The 16,293-nt window shown below is 42.8% G+C and overlaps 1 protein-coding gene across 1 annotated transcript; it reads right to left on the reverse strand.

The window, feature by feature from the left end:
* Positions 1-8,058: 8,058 nt before the first annotated feature.
* C3H7orf71 (chromosome 3 C7orf71 homolog) lies at positions 8,059-16,044 on the reverse strand. The gene is made up of 3 exons (XM_025380922.1): positions 15,917-16,044; positions 14,559-14,624; positions 8,059-9,102 (listed from the first exon to the last, which is right to left on the reverse strand). The coding sequence occupies exons 1-3, from the start codon at positions 16,042-16,044 to the stop codon at positions 8,862-8,864; spliced, it is 435 nt and encodes a 144-aa protein (XP_025236707.1). The 3' UTR covers positions 8,059-8,861.
* Between the last annotated feature and the right edge of the window lie 249 nt (positions 16,045-16,293).

Below are 16,293 nucleotides of genomic sequence, written 5' to 3' on the forward strand. Positions count from 1 at the left end.
AATAAAATGATTTATCATACAGAAGAGGTGTTAAAGTTGTCTCTGGCCATGAGCTATTTAAGAGAGAGGCTCTTGCGCAATGTTTTTGAGCCCAGCAAGTGAGTTATGGAATCCTGTAAGAGTTCCTTCTTACCTGTAAGTCACTGCTTTCAGCAGTGGTGATCTCCTCAAAACCCCTGAGCAATAGTAGGCACAGGATTTCAACCTTTAGTTACATCACTTGTTCCTTGTCTCTCTTATTTGCGATGAGCATATTAGAGGCCAGAGGCTACAATGTGGGGAGAGGATTTGTGTACTTCAAGAATTCTGCAGTTGAGGTGGTGTGATTGGGAGCAGCATGGTGACTTCCTGCTAGGGCAGGACTCTCATGGAACTCTTCATTTGCTGAACTGACTGCCACATGCTTTACCACAGCAGCTCTAAGAGGCCATCTGATACACCTGGGGACCACCTGATATCACCAACGGGTCCCTGGACCACTGAATTCAACTAGTAGTGGCCACTTCTGAAAAGAGTTACCAATTCAAAAGGAATCTTTGGGTTTGCATATTTAAAGCCAAGATAATTATTGGTAGTGTCTGCATAACAAATGTAATTTCAATTAGACTGTTTTTCTAAATTAAAAACTATTGCTTGTGTGTAATGAGTATTCCTATTTTTTAAGTGTGTTTTTAATGTTTTTATTCTAAGAACATTAAGAGCGTTGAACAAAAGATTGTCCAATTACTGTATAATGGTAACAAATATGCCGAGTCTTTCATTTCTGTGGGAACAAGTGGGGGCCAGTGGAGCAGGGCTGTGAAGGCTGATTGTTGCAGAGATCTTCGACACCATACTAGAGGGGACAACATTTACAGTTGTACCAGTTATAGAAGAGTAGCTTTTTGTTTTTTTTTTTAATTTTCAAGAAACGTTGCAAGAGGTTATCCAAACATTTCTTCATGGCTTAATATCCATAACATTTGATAATGCTGTATTTCTTGTGTTGAAATATAATAGCATAATGTTGAGACTTCTACCCATATTTAGGCTACTGAATAAAATTAAAAACATAATATGATCTTCTGATAGCATATAAATAGATTGATTGTGCAAGAAAAACATTTGCCATGGTACAGAGGATCATTTTACCATTCTCAGGCAGATTTGAGAATTATGCAATTGAATGGAAAAATCAAACTGAAGATCCTTCCTTCCTTCCTGTGCAAACTGGTTTCCATGGCTTTCATAGTCTGGCAGTTGGGGCTGCCGTTATTGTTGATTGCAAGGCATTTGCTTTTGTTGTTGGTTTGTGCTGGCATCGTGTCTGAAGCAGCTTAGGAAAAGTGAATATTCATACGTGTTCTCCCCATCTGACACCGTGTCACCACCCTCAGGCCTCTCCAGAGTGTTGCTTCTTTGTATCTGGAGAGAAGCAATTAAAAAAAAAAAATCACTTGCTAAAATGGATCTTGGATGTTCGTTTCCTATTTTCTAAAAGCAGGTTGGCTATTTTGCCCTTGAGCCTTAAGAAATGTTGCTGATTGGCTGTTTGTTATTTTTAAATAATATATGGCATGTATCCAAGTAAGCATTCCAGTGACCTCGACAATAAAATGTGATTCTTGGCTGCAAGGTCTATTGGGGGATGGCAGGCTGCCAGCCACTCATACATCATTTACAGGTGGCTGTTTCTGACGGGCCAGTGTTAGTTATTGTAAATGAGTGACAGTCCCTATAACTCACCTGTAAGCCCCACTCCACTGGCCCAAAGCATCCAAGATCCCTGCCCTCTTTAGCACACGTGCTCATCTATCTTGAAGACCCTCACACCCAGACCCTCACATGCACGCTGCTGCCTGCACAGGCTCATCAGTACGTGGAGCTACCTTGTATGTGATTGACGATAATTAGGTTTCAACTGCCTTCTGATGCAGAAATACACACCATTACTGCATGGCCAATTCGGCTCCTGCAATCTTGCCTCTGAAAGGGTATTGATTCACTCTTTCACATTTTTAAAAGGTCATGGCAATAATTCCATCTGAACTGTGCTAAGTGAAAATAGTTTGTAGAAATAATATGGTTGCTTCTTAGTACCATTGTAATTGAAAGCCACAATGACTTGTTTTCTTTAGTATACTTTAATTACATATGTCACTTTGCTCCATCTTACCCTGATGAAGTGTTTGTAAAGTTATAACCGGGCGACCCTTTCTGTTAATGCTTTCTGACTTTTTGGCCAAGAAGACTTTTTTGTTTTCCTACTGTGTAAGGTGAAGCTTAACCAAGCACTTGGGTCACACTGCCTTATTAATTTAAGAATTGAAAAGAGAAGACATGAACCTTTTCCTGGGCTCTGTCATCTGCCTGCCTGTTTTAATAAGATTAGAATATATTGGCTCTGGTGAACGGGATGCTAAATTTGCTTACTTTCTGAAAAATTTTATAGTAAACAGCCTCTTCTGAGTTGGCTGAAAAATATTATCCTCGATCGTTATCAGAACATAATAAAATGAGTTTGTTATGAGAGCGCATAGCTCCTGTAGTGTAACCGCCCTAGCAAGTGACAGGAACCTGTGAATGATACAGCATAAATCGCCGGGATACTCAGACCGCAGTGTGAGGCTTTTTCCTACATCTTCAGTGTTTCTGAGGTGAAGGAGTTTTAAAGTGCTTGAATTGCATGTTTTGGGAAAGTGGGTGATCAGATTTTATGCTCTCAGCTAACCCGTGTCTCTCTCCCAGTTAGAGGGGGTGAAGTCTCAGCTGTTTCTAGTCTCAGAAATGAGCCAGTCATTGTACTTGCAAACTAAGGGGCATATTCTCATTGAGAGCATGGGGATTTACGCACATAATTACCATTAATGCTGATGGCATTTATGTCTGTACAGCCCCACACATCAAGATGAGAATATATTTCCACGTCTTCATGCTGTGAAAGTCCATTTAATATCATTCATTTTACAACTTATTTTTAAAGATGATGTCCATATTCTGTCATGGCATACATACGCATAGTTAAAAGTAAATGTGGGAAATATTGGGAAGAGATGTGATAGCTAAACTTGTTCATGTAGATGAAATATTGCTGAACTCAGATCCATTCATACTCTTTAAACACAACGCTCTATTCGGCTTTGAAACTGCTGGCACACTTTTCATACTGCTATAAATTTGTCAGCCTAATGGGACATTTTGTAGATGTTTTCCTTTTTAAGTGCTTTAACAGGAGTAGGTATTCCATTGATCCAAAAATCCAGCTCAGCGTTTCATTTCTTAGAGATGAGAATCATACATTTAATGTCTTCTCAGAAATTAAGTGGTGGATGGTACCTTTCATCTCTTCAAGGATAGAAAATTTGCTCCCCACCGAACCTGTTCTCATGGGCACATCTCGAGAGTGGGGCATGGTTTGCAGCTGGAAGCAGCAGTGGTCCTCAGCAGCTGCGGCTGTTCCCTCTCTTCATTGATTATGTAGTCGTCTTTATGCATCAGGCCCAGGAGCCTATTGAAAGGTGTCTTCATGTCTATGCTGGCCAAGCAAATTCAGATCCAGGTCTTGATTTATCTTTCCAAGGACTTTGGCCATTAAAAGAAAATAATGGATCTATCCCGGCTGTCCAGTCTCTGAAGCCCTGATCTTTTCAGCAAACCAAAAGCAAAGGGGCTCCGCTTTTATTTTATTTTATTTTACTTTTTTTGAGATGGAGTTTTGCTCTTGTTACCCTGGCTGGAGTGCAATGGCACGATCTTGGCTCACCGCAACCTCTGCCTCCGAGGTTCAAGCAATTCTCCTGCCTCAGCCTCCCGAGTAGCTGGGATTACAGGCATGCGCCACCACGCCCAGCTAATTTTGTATTTTTAGTAGAGACAGGGTTTCTCTATGTTGGTCAGCCTGGTCTTGAACTCCCAATCTCAGGTGATCCACCCGCCTCAGCCTCCCAAAGTGCTGGGATTACAGGTGTGAGCCACCGCGCCCGGCTGAGGGGCTCTGCATTTAAAGCACAGACATAAGAAGGGGACAGAAGTGCTGAGTTCCTTCCTGAGGGCACCCTTCAGGTCTGCTCCATAGGTATACACAGCCTTCTCTTGGGGAAAGAGAAGAACTTTACAACATCTCAGAAGGCTACTCAAAGGAGCAGGGTCACTTATAAATTAACTAAAGATGCCCAATAGTGCCCAGCTGGGTGACCTCAGGGAGACCACTGGACCTCTCTGAGCCTGTTTTCTCACTGATAAAATTGAACAGAATGAATACTGAGTGTTTTACCTGATCAAAACTTTATAACCAGTGCCATGTTGTGTTTGGCTTTTATAAGTATTGAGATTACAGTGAATTATAATGAATGACCAGAAGGAAATACTGATTTCCAAGGGTTTAAGTAGATGGGGAGGAGAGACTGCTTTAACACAACACATTTGTAGTGCAGATAAGATATAGTCTCACAGCCTAATTCCCATACTCACCCCTCATCCTGATACATGATTGCATTGCATTCAACTTGGTGACTTGTCTATTAGCAGCTTGGCTGCAGAAGCTGCTGTCAGTGGTGTTGACATTAAATTCCATGGGGCAGAAGGCAGTGGGCCCTTTGGGATGGAAACTGTTCCAACTCTACCATCTTTCCTGGCATGACCAAATTGGCAGGCAGGGATTGCTTTACCTTTCTTGCCCAATCACCAACATTCTCTGGGCTGTTTCCTCTTAAGCTCACGATTTTCAAAATTGTGCTGATCCCATAATTATTTTTAGCCCAAAGGCATTGCCCTCCAGATTTCCCTGATTCTAGTAAAATGTTGTTTTTGCCCAGTGCCCTAGACACTTGTTTTGTAAGTTCATGGCCTATTCCCTCCACATATAGTACAGGTGTTTTGTAAAAGACCATTACTTCATTTTAATGATGTGGGTTATCTTGTTCTCATTTTTAGAAATAGGGCTACTCTAGCATTAATTCAACAATAATATGCATCAACATTGGGCAAGGATTTGGGGATAGAGTTGAATGAAACACTTCCCGTGACTTCTAGGTATAAAATAGTTAACACTCGTATAATGTCTAACAATTTCAAAGGACTTCCATCCACATTTTCTCATGTGCTTTCCACAACAATTTGGCAAGGTAAGCAGAGCAGATGATATTATTTCCATTTCAGAGAAAAACTAGGCAATTGTTCAGGTTCCCGTGGGTTAGCAGTGTTGAGTGCCACCTCAAATTCTTCTGGCCACAGACCTCTTGCTCCTACCTCTCCACCATGTGCCTACCCGGAGCCATAGCCAAGACAAAGTATTCTTAGTAAACCCTTCCCGATGTGTTTCCTGCTTCTGAGATGCGTCTAACACTGTGAGAGATAAAACGATGGTGATTGGAGGAGGTGGTTAAGGTGTTTAACCCAAGTCTACCTATGCCATGCCTGTTGGATTGGTGCCTCCTTTGGGTGATGAGGCCGTGGCGGCCCGTCCACTGCCTGAAGTTTCTAATCCAGTTGTATACTTTCTTGAACTTACACCATTGAAAAATATCAAGGTCAGAATATGATTGAAGAAACTTCTTCCTCTCTTTTAAGTTACCACAATTATATGATATTGTTTTGCACTGAAGAAGGTTCTCTTAAAAATGAGGTTGAGATCCCTAAAGAAATTGCTTCAATCAGCAGCAGGGCTTAATGACTGTTAATGGGAAGTGGAGATAGGATAGTAAGTGTTACTTTGATTAATAAGAGAACTGCAGAGAATTTAAATTGTGCCACTGATGGATTATTTTCTTCAAGCTTGATAAGCACTTCTCATTTGTTCTTAAATTTGGTCAATACTGTTAAAGGCAGCAAAATGAAGTATAATTAATTCTATTACTGCTACTCAGACCAAGTGTTACTAAGAAACAGATTATGATGCCAACAACAGTGGGAGTCACAGTGCTGACAGTTTCATTCTTTGAATACCTGTCATTGCTTATTAGCCTGAAAGAATGAACAAAATAATTCTGTATTCCGATTTTGAGATACCTAAAACCATTTTTTTTTTCATGTATGTGGGTTCCACTGACCATAGTACAGGAAATATCAATGAGATGATCAACTGACACTAAAATTATCCTGTATTGGAAGTATAGAGAGTAAATAAAAGATTGAGCTAATATATCAGTTAAAACATTAAGAGCTGATGCTCATTTTGAATTAATCACTAAGAAAATGGGATATTGATTTGATGTTGAATGGCTGTTGAAAGCTTTACATATTTCCTCTTTTCCAAAGATTCTGCCCCATATTAATAAGCCATGCTTTACTTTTCCCATTAATTTTATTCAGAACTGTTGATATGCAGATGACATTTAGAGCAAAGATACTTTAGTAGTCAATTTTATTTGCTATGAATGCTAATGCCTAGGACACTAGACAGATCCTTTCCCTTGTTTTCTGCTAACAGCAGGATGCACCAATATTTTCAAAATAGGTTTTTCTTCTTGACCCCTTTAAAATCTATCCCTATCTATTTATTTAAGAGATACAAATCACTCTATAAGTCATGCTAAAAGTCATGGCTGAATGTGAGCTGATATATACAAGGTCTTACCTACTAGTTTTTAGCTTCTTAATTCAGTGACTCTTAGCCTGGCAGTTCATACTCTGAGGCATCTCTGCTTTATTCAAGGAGTGCTTGCATGCCTTAAAATGAAAGAGATTAATTCCACTTTATTTTTTGAAAGAAAATATGCAATACATCAGTCCTGTTTCACAGAAACCCCTAAATAACGCAGGATTTTACAACTTCAGAAAAACTGGGCATCAGACTGAACATGTGTCCTTCTGTTCACTGTTTCTAATTCCAATTTTTGCATTTCTCCCAAGTGTATAAAGTTACTAGGTGAGTAATCTAGGGTTAATATAAAATCTAAGTATGGTTGGTTCGTAGTGCAGTTATAAAGTTTCTCTGAAGTTCTAATTCCATTAATAAAAATGTAAACCTTATCTATTATGAATTGAGAACCAATTCTCTTGCCCAGATGTCCCATAAACATAATTTCCGAAGATGGGAAAATTATAGGAAGAACATTTCAGACCAGAATGTGAAAGTTAAGCCATGCTAGAAGAGCTTGTCTGCAGAGCATGTCTTTGGAGACAGAATCCGGGGCATGAGAAGGTGCCCTGAGCCATCAGACTGCCAGTAGCCCTAGTTCTGGGGGTACTTCCGCTACTGCATAGCACGGAACACCCTTGACCCAGCCTCTTGATCTCCATGAGACTGAGTTTCCTTCTCTGTAAGGTTAAGGGTTGGCGCAACTGATCTCCCAGGTTCTTTCACCCTTGAAAACCCTGGTCTTTGAGTAAAGCTTGTGCATAAGATATTCAGATGATCCTTTTAAAGCTGTTTGCTCAAAATGATGTGGTCTGTATAGTCACTAGAAATGCCTGCTGTGCTTTAAGCTCATGTTCTCCCAGTGTGGATAATAATTCATTCTTCAGATGTTAAGTGGCCCCCGCCACATACCAGGCCTGTGCTGGGATTCCATGCAGGACGTGAGGAACCCAGCGTTGTTTCTGCCCTCAGGGAGCTTCCTCGCTGCGGGCGGGGGAGGCAAATAACAAGTGCACATGCCAGCATGTAACAGAAAAGATTCCTTCAGATAAGTCCACTGAAGAAATGCAAGCCAAGAAATGTGACCAATATGGTCAGAGAAGGGCTCTCTGGCAATGGGAAACTGAGAGAGAAAAACTAACCAGCAGAGGCGGGTGAGGGGAAATGGAAAGGATAATTCAGCCTTCCTTGCCTGAGTGCAGAAAGAAGCATGACATGCATCTGCATTGTCTTAACACCTGGTCAGGTTTTCTTTCTTTCTTCCTTTCTTCTTTTCTTCCTTCCTTCCTTTCTTTCTTTCTTTCGACAGAGTTTTGCTCTTGCCACCCAGGCTGGAGTTGCAGTGGCCCGATCTCAGCACCTGCCACCACACCCAGCTAATTTTTGTTTTTTTAGTAGAGGTGGGGTTTCATCATGTTGGCCAGGCTGGTCTTGAACTCCTGACCTCAGGGGATCCATCCACCTCGGCCTCTTAAAGTGCTGGGATTACTGTGCCCGGCCCAGCTTTTCTTTTCTGTTAAACATACTTGAAATGTGCTCCTGCTAATTCCGGAAAAACCAAGCTGAGAAACGATTGTCTCCATTGCTTTTAATCCAGTCATTCCCACACATAGCAATTCCAGTCATTTTGATTTTGGTTTTCCAGATTGCTGCAGACAATTCAAGTTTTAAAAACTTCAACTTGGATTATTTGCATTCATATTGTATCTCTGTGTTTGCCCAGAGAATCTGGTACAACGTATGACTTTAGAATTACTGTATAATGCTCAGAGGTGTGAAACGCCATTTCGAGTAATGCCTTTCTTCAGTTAATGTAGATAAATATTGATGGCAGGCAGCAGTAAAACAAGTCATTAAATTCTTCAGTGCAAGTGTGTCCCACATATTGCTGCAAGCTACAAAAATCACACCAGGCTCCAAGAAAACCACTGCCTGTGATTACAGAGCACCTACATTTCCAGCTTTCACATTCCAGATTGGAATGCAAGGGAGTTGGGATGAGTCACGGGGACCAAGAACCAATGTAAAGAGACAGGGAATGGGGCTTAGATTGCCCTGCTGGTCTATTCTATCCACTGTTCTTTTCTCGTCCACCCTAATGAATTCCTGGGTGAGCCAGAAACCTTTGAAAAATGGCTATCAGCTACAGATGGGAGGTCTGATGCTCTGAAAACAAAGAAACTTTAAACTGGTAACTCTATAAAACCAGCGGAAGATTTGGAGGAGCAATAAACCCCTTCGTCTGCTGCTGTTTTGATGATTTGACCTCCGCGGCTGTCGTGGTGATGCAGAACCTGCTTGGGTCTCACAGAAGCATGGGGGTGCTTATAGGGCCAGATAACATGTTTGCTGCCTGAGTCTTAGGATGAAAAATGAAAGGAATTTTTTCCTCATTTGATAACGCCACCCTCAAGGATTCCAGCCTGGTATAGATTGTGAAGCTCCACAGCGTGGTGAATGCTTTCTTCAAGGTGTTTTTAATGGGCCCTGGGTTGTCAAAGACACCACTCATAATGAGAGCGAGAGCCCCGCGTGCGGGGAAGGCTCTGTAATGAGGGAGGAGGACGATTTGTTACAGTTATGTGGTTACTTGGCCATAATATCTTTTTGAGGCTTATTAAATCATATAAAATTTCAATTCACACAGTAATATTCTATAAAAGATGGAGCACACAGAAGTAATAAGTATGACAACATTTCTTTCTTTATGAATCGTATTGTTGATTGCGTTAACACTGTCACATTCAGCGGCAGGGTTATTTATGTTGGGACAGTAATTTTCCATCTCCAACTTAATTTTGTAAAAGTTAATTACAAATTAGAATAAAATAAATGTAGTTATGGAAGGCAGGGAAGTGCTGGAATAGATGCTATTGGGGAAAATATTTACGCAGGCTGCTGCTCGTGGAGATCATTGTGCTGAACCCAGCGGCTGGCAGGGCACCCCATGTCACCCATTTGTTGGGTAAAGAGAAGCTCTTGGCTTTCTCTACCAGAAAATGAACTGTTCTTGGAAGCATGTAAGGTCTCAGCTGTCATCCTAGTGAAACTCCTCCCTTTCCTAGTCTGGCCACTGGGGCCCAGACAGGTCACAAGACTTGCCACAGTCACCGGCAAGATCATGACAGCACGAGGATGAGAATTCAGGGCCCTTGACACTAGGTCAGTCAACTTTCACTTCACTTTAATGTGGATGTATTTTTGTTTCTACCTTAAAAGTGTGGGAAGAGGAGGCTTAAAGGAGGAGGAAAGTTTCTCCAAATTCCCCCTCAAGACAACCGTGCCTGGAGAGATGGAAAATCGAAATACACGTATCCCTCAGGTGGGGACCTTCGTAGTTGAATTCCTCTTCCGTCTTGCCACTGCCATTGGTGATAGCGAAGTTTCTTAGACAGACTTCCTGCCAAAGCAACCTGGCAGAAGGGCAGGTTCCACCGCGGCAGGCTTCACTCCAGCCAGCCCTGACCCCAGAGAGAAAGGAGCACCAGAGAGCAGAACCAAAGCAGAAGTGGTAAGCGCTCCGGGCCCCTGGATAGGAAACCCCGGCCCTTCATTTACTTCCCCAGTCGTTTCTCCAGTGCTCGGTTCACTTTCCCTGGACTCACTCAAGTGTGTCTGTGCCTGGTCACTGCAGAGGCCAGCGAGCTCAGTGACATCCGCTTACTTTCCTCCACATCCACTTCGCTCTTTCCAATCAAATGCGCTCTCTCTTTTCCTTCCCGTCCTCACCATCACACTTGACCCATTCAGGGGGTCTTTGAAGTATTATGATTGACTCACTAGGTGAAAGACTTTTATATTTCGTTTTTAATAGAGCAAAAGTGACTCTAAATTTGTTAATATTCTTTAGGTTACATAGGACAAATTACAGATAAGTGAATCAGTAATGAAATTTGTAATGAGAATTTCTCAAGTATGAAATGTTGGCGCAAGGAAAGTTAATTGCGGGATTTTACAGCCATTATAGTTTATATCATAAATGCAAAAATGACTAGGGCCATTTAATTACAGTAGGAACACACTAAATTTTTATGGAGTGCCATTTTGTTAAAGAGGTACTCGGAGCATTAAGAGCCAATACCTCCTAACAGTGGGTCCAGGTAGCTTTTGAAACATCAAATAAATATGCTATTGCTACAAAATTGTTCCTTAGATACTATAATTGACATAATGACTAATGAGATGGGTTTATTCTCACAGCTTCATGCACTCAATTTACAGTGTCTGAAAGTTATTTTTTTCTGCCATCCATAGACCTGGAAGGAACTAGAAAAATCCCTCTTGGAAAACACTATCTCTGCTGCTTCTCTAATTAACCTTCAAAAATGCATTTTGAAATATAGAAGTTGGTGCCTGGCATAGAAATTGGATTGTCTCAGGAAAAAAAAAGACCCAAGTGCTAATTTGTTCCTTATTAAATATCTGACATGTCAAAATTACAGGCATTTAATGTTTTGGAGCCTTTCAACAGGGCTCAGGGACAGCTCTTCTTGCAGGCGAGGTTAGTGGGGTAGTTGTGGGTACCAGTTCTCCCAGGAACTAGTGTCCAGGCTGCCTCTTCACGCCCCCACCTCCCATCCAGCCTGTGTTCTGTGGGCATCAAGCCCCCTTTTCTCTAGGGGAAGGAGGCTGTCTAAGGGGACAGACATGGGGTTCTTTGCCTCCCCATCATGAGCTTAGGGGACGCATCCCCTCCTTCTTACCCCAGGCCTCAGGAGCCCCCAGAATGGAAAGTTTTCATGGGGATTAGCGTTATATTCACTCAGGACCCCTGAGAATATTTCAGATTATTCTGGAAACCAAGGGTGTCACCCCCACCTTCCGTTATTCAATGAAGTCCTGGGGAGGAGACTCTTCTAAACAGTATTCCTTTCCCCGTCAAAAACAAATGAAGGACATGTGTGGTCCCCGTGTTTAACCACCGGAGCTGAAATTCAAGTACTCTTGATTTGGGAAAACCTGCATTCAAACCCTGCTTGATCGTATAGTAACTGTGAACTTTGAGCTTCTGTGTCTGAATAGGAAAAAACACAAATGATTTTTCCTCTTCCCTCACACCACAACGATCCACACAGAAGACTTCTCGACCAAACATGTGGAGATTTCTCCCCACCAACAAGCAATCAGTTCTGCAGCAGACACCAGCTGAGGGGCCTCCAATCCAGTTCTGACATGACACACCTGGAGACCACAGATGATCCCACTGAGACCGAGGGCTCAGTCCCACGACACATCTGGAGACCACAGATGATCCCACTGAGACTGAGGGCTCGGTCCCACAAGACTCACCTCACTTCCGGTGCTGATCCCCAGGCCCCAGGTTGTCTCTCCTGTGCTTCTGACTGACCGGCTATAAATTGGGGATCCCATCATCCCCTCCTTGGGTTTGATTAATTTGCAAGAGTGGCTCACGGAACTCAGCAAAACACTTACGTTAACCGGTTTATCATATAGAACAGTAGGAAAGATATAGGTGAAGACGCATAGGAGAAGGCACATGAGGGGCACAGAGCTCCCAGCCCTCCCCGGTGCACCACCCTCCACATCTCCACATGCTCAGCCATCCCAAAGCTCATCCTATCCCATCCTGTTTGGCCTTTATGGAGATATCACTGGACAGGTGTGATGGAAGCATGGACAACCATGTGGAAAGGTGACTGGACACAAAGGGTACCATCCAGCACTAACAGATGGAGTGGGGAGCCCAGCAGGGCCTGTCTGTTCAGATCCTTCTTGGCCTCTCCGTGTGGCCTTCCTTCCCCAGAGATGGGGTGGGACCCCTTCTGAAATGGGGCTCTTATGACCTACAGTCAGGCAAGGTAGCTCAGAAATTTTCTTTAGGGTCAGCTCCAAGAAATAGGTGGGGGAATATTCCTGCCTTGGGGAGAAAAAGGAGTGGGAAAAAGGAGGGCAGGAGAAATCAGAGAGAGGGGTTCTGTTTTCTGAGGCCTAAAGCACCCAACATGATAACAAAAGAGCTATGGGAGTTATGGGCCAGGAATCACGGACAAAACCATGTATTCTATTAATATTTATATCCTATGTCTATACCTAGCTATATATACACACACTATATATACACATACACACTCACACATCACACGTATGCACACAACCCAGATACACACACATCACACACATACACATCACACACACACCACACACACATACAGACAGCACACACATACACTCACATATACATCACACATACACCGCACACACACACAACACACACACATACACATCACATGCACACGCACATACACATCACACACATTCATACCGCATACACTCACACACCACACACACATACGCATCACACACACACCACACACACATCCACCACACATACAAACACACACACATACATACATACATACACTCACATACGCATCACACATTGCACTCACATACACACACGTATACCACACACACATACACACGCATGTGTGCCCACACTTGGAGTGAATCCTTGGCTTTGTGAGGTATGCTCCCCAAGCCCTTCATTAATTCCCCAAATTGCAGTATGAACGATGGAAACATGGCTGTATAAAGTCACAGTGTCCTCATCTGAAAAATGAGAACGTAATCATGATACGTGTTTCGCAAGGTCATTGTGAGAATCTGATAATTTAGTGAAGAGTTTGTAAATATAAAAGCAGGATAGCACATGTCCATACCAGGGTTATTCACAGTAGGCAAGGGATGGAGACTGCTGCAGTGTGCACCCACCGATCAATGAATAAGCAGCATGTGATATGTATAGGTGCTCCTCGGTACTCACAGGGAATTGGTTCCAGGAACAACCACAGACACCAAAATCTGTGGATATGAAATGGTGTACCATTTGCATGTAAGCTATGTACATTCTCCCAAATACTTTAAATCATCTCTAGATTACTTATAATGCCTCATACAATATAAATGCTATGTAAATAATTGTTATATGGTATTGTTTAGGGAATAATAACAAGAAAAAAGTTTGCACATGTTCAGTACAGATGCAATTTATATGTGTGTATATATATGTAAATATATATGGATGTGTGTGTGTGTGTGTATATATATATATATATATATATTTTTTTTTTTTTTTTTTGAGACAGAGTCTTGCTATGTCACCCAGGCTGGAGTGCAGTGCCACAATCTCAGCTCACTGCAACCTCAGCCTGCTGGATTCAAGCAATTCTCCTGCCTCAGCTTCCTGACTAGGTGGAACTACAGGCATGCACCACTATGACCGACCAGCTAATTTTTGTATTTTTAGTAGAGATGGGGTTTCACCATGTTGACCAGGCTCTGGTTTCCTGACCTCAAGTGATCCCTCCTCGGCCTTCCAAAGTGCTGGGATTACAGGCGTGAGCCACCGTGCCCAGACTTTTTAATATTTTTGATCTGCATTTGGTTGAATCCATGGACACAGAACCCACAGATATCCAGAGGCTGACTGTACCTACAATGGAATCTGATTCAGCCTCTAGAAGGAGGGAATTCTAACCCATGCTACAACATGGATGACCTTGAGGACATTCTACTAAGTGAAATAAGCCACTCACAAAAGGACAAATACTGCATGACTCCACGTACACAACATCCTGGAATAGTTATCATAGAGACAGAAGGTAGAATGGTGATTGGTGGGGGCTGTGGGAGGGAGGAATGGGGAGTTGTTTAATGGGGATGGAGTTTCAGTTTTTCATGTTAGAAGTGTTCTGGGGATGGATGGTGGTGATGGTTGCACAACGGTATGAATGTACCTAATGCTGCTGACTGTACTTAACAATGGTTAAGATGGTAAACTTGATGTTATGTGTATTTTACCACAATTAAAAATAATTTTTATAAAGCACAGGATACCAGGGGTTCTTAACCTGGAGTTTGTGCACCTAGCATCAACTCACCTGGGTTCATGAATTTCCTAAAATTGCATGAAAAACCGTGTTTGAGATATTTCTTATCCTTAATAGTGTCTACAGGAAAAACTGTCCAGAAAACAACTTACCCTTTCATCATAGGAATAATTGAACTGTATTCTAGGTCATGATTTATACCCATTTCACTCAGATTTTGGCTGTGGAAATAACACAAATGAGAATCAACAGTACTTAGGAAACAAATGGGTACTGGATGGGCCAATGCAGAGCGGTGAGAGAGGGGCAAGAAGCAGCTATTTTAACCAGCCCAGGAGAGTGGGGAGATGACAGGACTAGGAACTGAGAAAATATATGTGATGTTCATGGAGATGTAGCATTTGTGGTAGCCTTGAGTATTTGGGGTGGCCTCAAATGTCACAGCATGGGTCCTTTTTTGAAGTGGAAAACAATACCTTCCTAACACTCTTGGAAGGTTGAAACAAGCTATGGCGTGCAGAGTGACCTGTGGTGCTGGCAGGCCGCTGGGCAGCCCATGTCCCTGCTGTGGCTGGGTCTGTAGACGGCCCTCAAAAGCCATGTTTCCACTGTTACTATTGCGATTTGGGGAATTAATGAAGGTCTTGCGAAGCATGCCTCACGACACCAAGGACTCACTCCAAGTGTGAACACACACGTGTGTGTATATGAATATGTACTTGTGTGTGGTGTATGAGTGTGGTGTGTGTGTACGCAATGTGGTGTGTATGTGTGTGTTGTATGTGATGTGTGTGTATGGTGTGTGTATATGCTTGTGTGTGTGTTTGGGTGATGTGTGTGGTGGGTGCATATGTGGTGTGTATGTGTTGTGTGTGTGATATGTATGTGTGTGTTGATGTATGTGTGTGGTGTGTATTTGTGTGTGTATATGTGTGTGGTGTGTGTATATGTGTGTATGTGTATGGGTGTGGTGTGTGTATATGTGTGTGTATGTGTGTGTGGTGTGTATATATGTGTGTATGTATGTGTGGCAGGTGTGTGTGTGCACTTGTGTATGAAGCGTGTGTGGTAGGTGTGTGTGTGTATATGTGCATGCGGTGTGTCTGTGTATGAGGTGTGTGTGGTCTGTGTGTGTCTGTTTCTGTATGATGTACGTGTGTGTCTGTGTTTGTGGTGGATGTGTGCGTGTGTGTCTGTGTTTGTGGTGTGTGTGGGGGGGTGTGTGCATGCACATGTGTGTGTGTGTGTCAGCCAGCCCTGGCTCACACAGGCAGAGCGGACCACCACCTCCACAGTGTGACCTGAGGAGCAGTGGCCCTCAAACACCTTTCCCACCATGTGTCACGACACTGCCAACTCCTCCATTAATTTCTCTGAATCAAGGCAGTGATTCCATTTCCTAGGAACTCTCTCAATTACATTTCAAATACCCCTGTATCCATTTGCTAGGGCTGCCATAACAAAATACCACGGACCAGGGGCTTAAACAACAGGCATTTATTGTCTTACAGTTTTGGAGGCTGGAAGTCCAAGATCAAGGGGTAGGCAGGGTTGGCTTCCCCGAGGCCCCTCTCCCTGGCTTGCAGGTGGCCACCTTGTCTCTGTGTCCTCACGTGCCTTGTCTCTGTGTGTGCACATCTCTGGTGTCTCTTCCTCTTCTTAAAAGGACACCAGTTAGATTGGGTTAGGGCCCATCCACAGGACCCTATTTTAACTTAATCACTTATTCACAGGTCCTATCCAGAGTTAGATTCTGAGGTGCTGGGGGTTAGGGAAGCAGCATAGAAATTTTGGGGAAACACAATTCAGCCCATAGCAGCCCTGAGAGAGGTAACACATTAGACTGCTTCTGGGTCACGGGAATGACATTTGCGGCTCCCTTGCTGC

The sequence above is a fragment of the Theropithecus gelada genome, chromosome 3 (genome assembly GCF_003255815.1).
Source record: "Theropithecus gelada isolate Dixy chromosome 3, Tgel_1.0, whole genome shotgun sequence".
Classification (NCBI taxonomy): domain Eukaryota; kingdom Metazoa; phylum Chordata; class Mammalia; order Primates; family Cercopithecidae; genus Theropithecus; species Theropithecus gelada.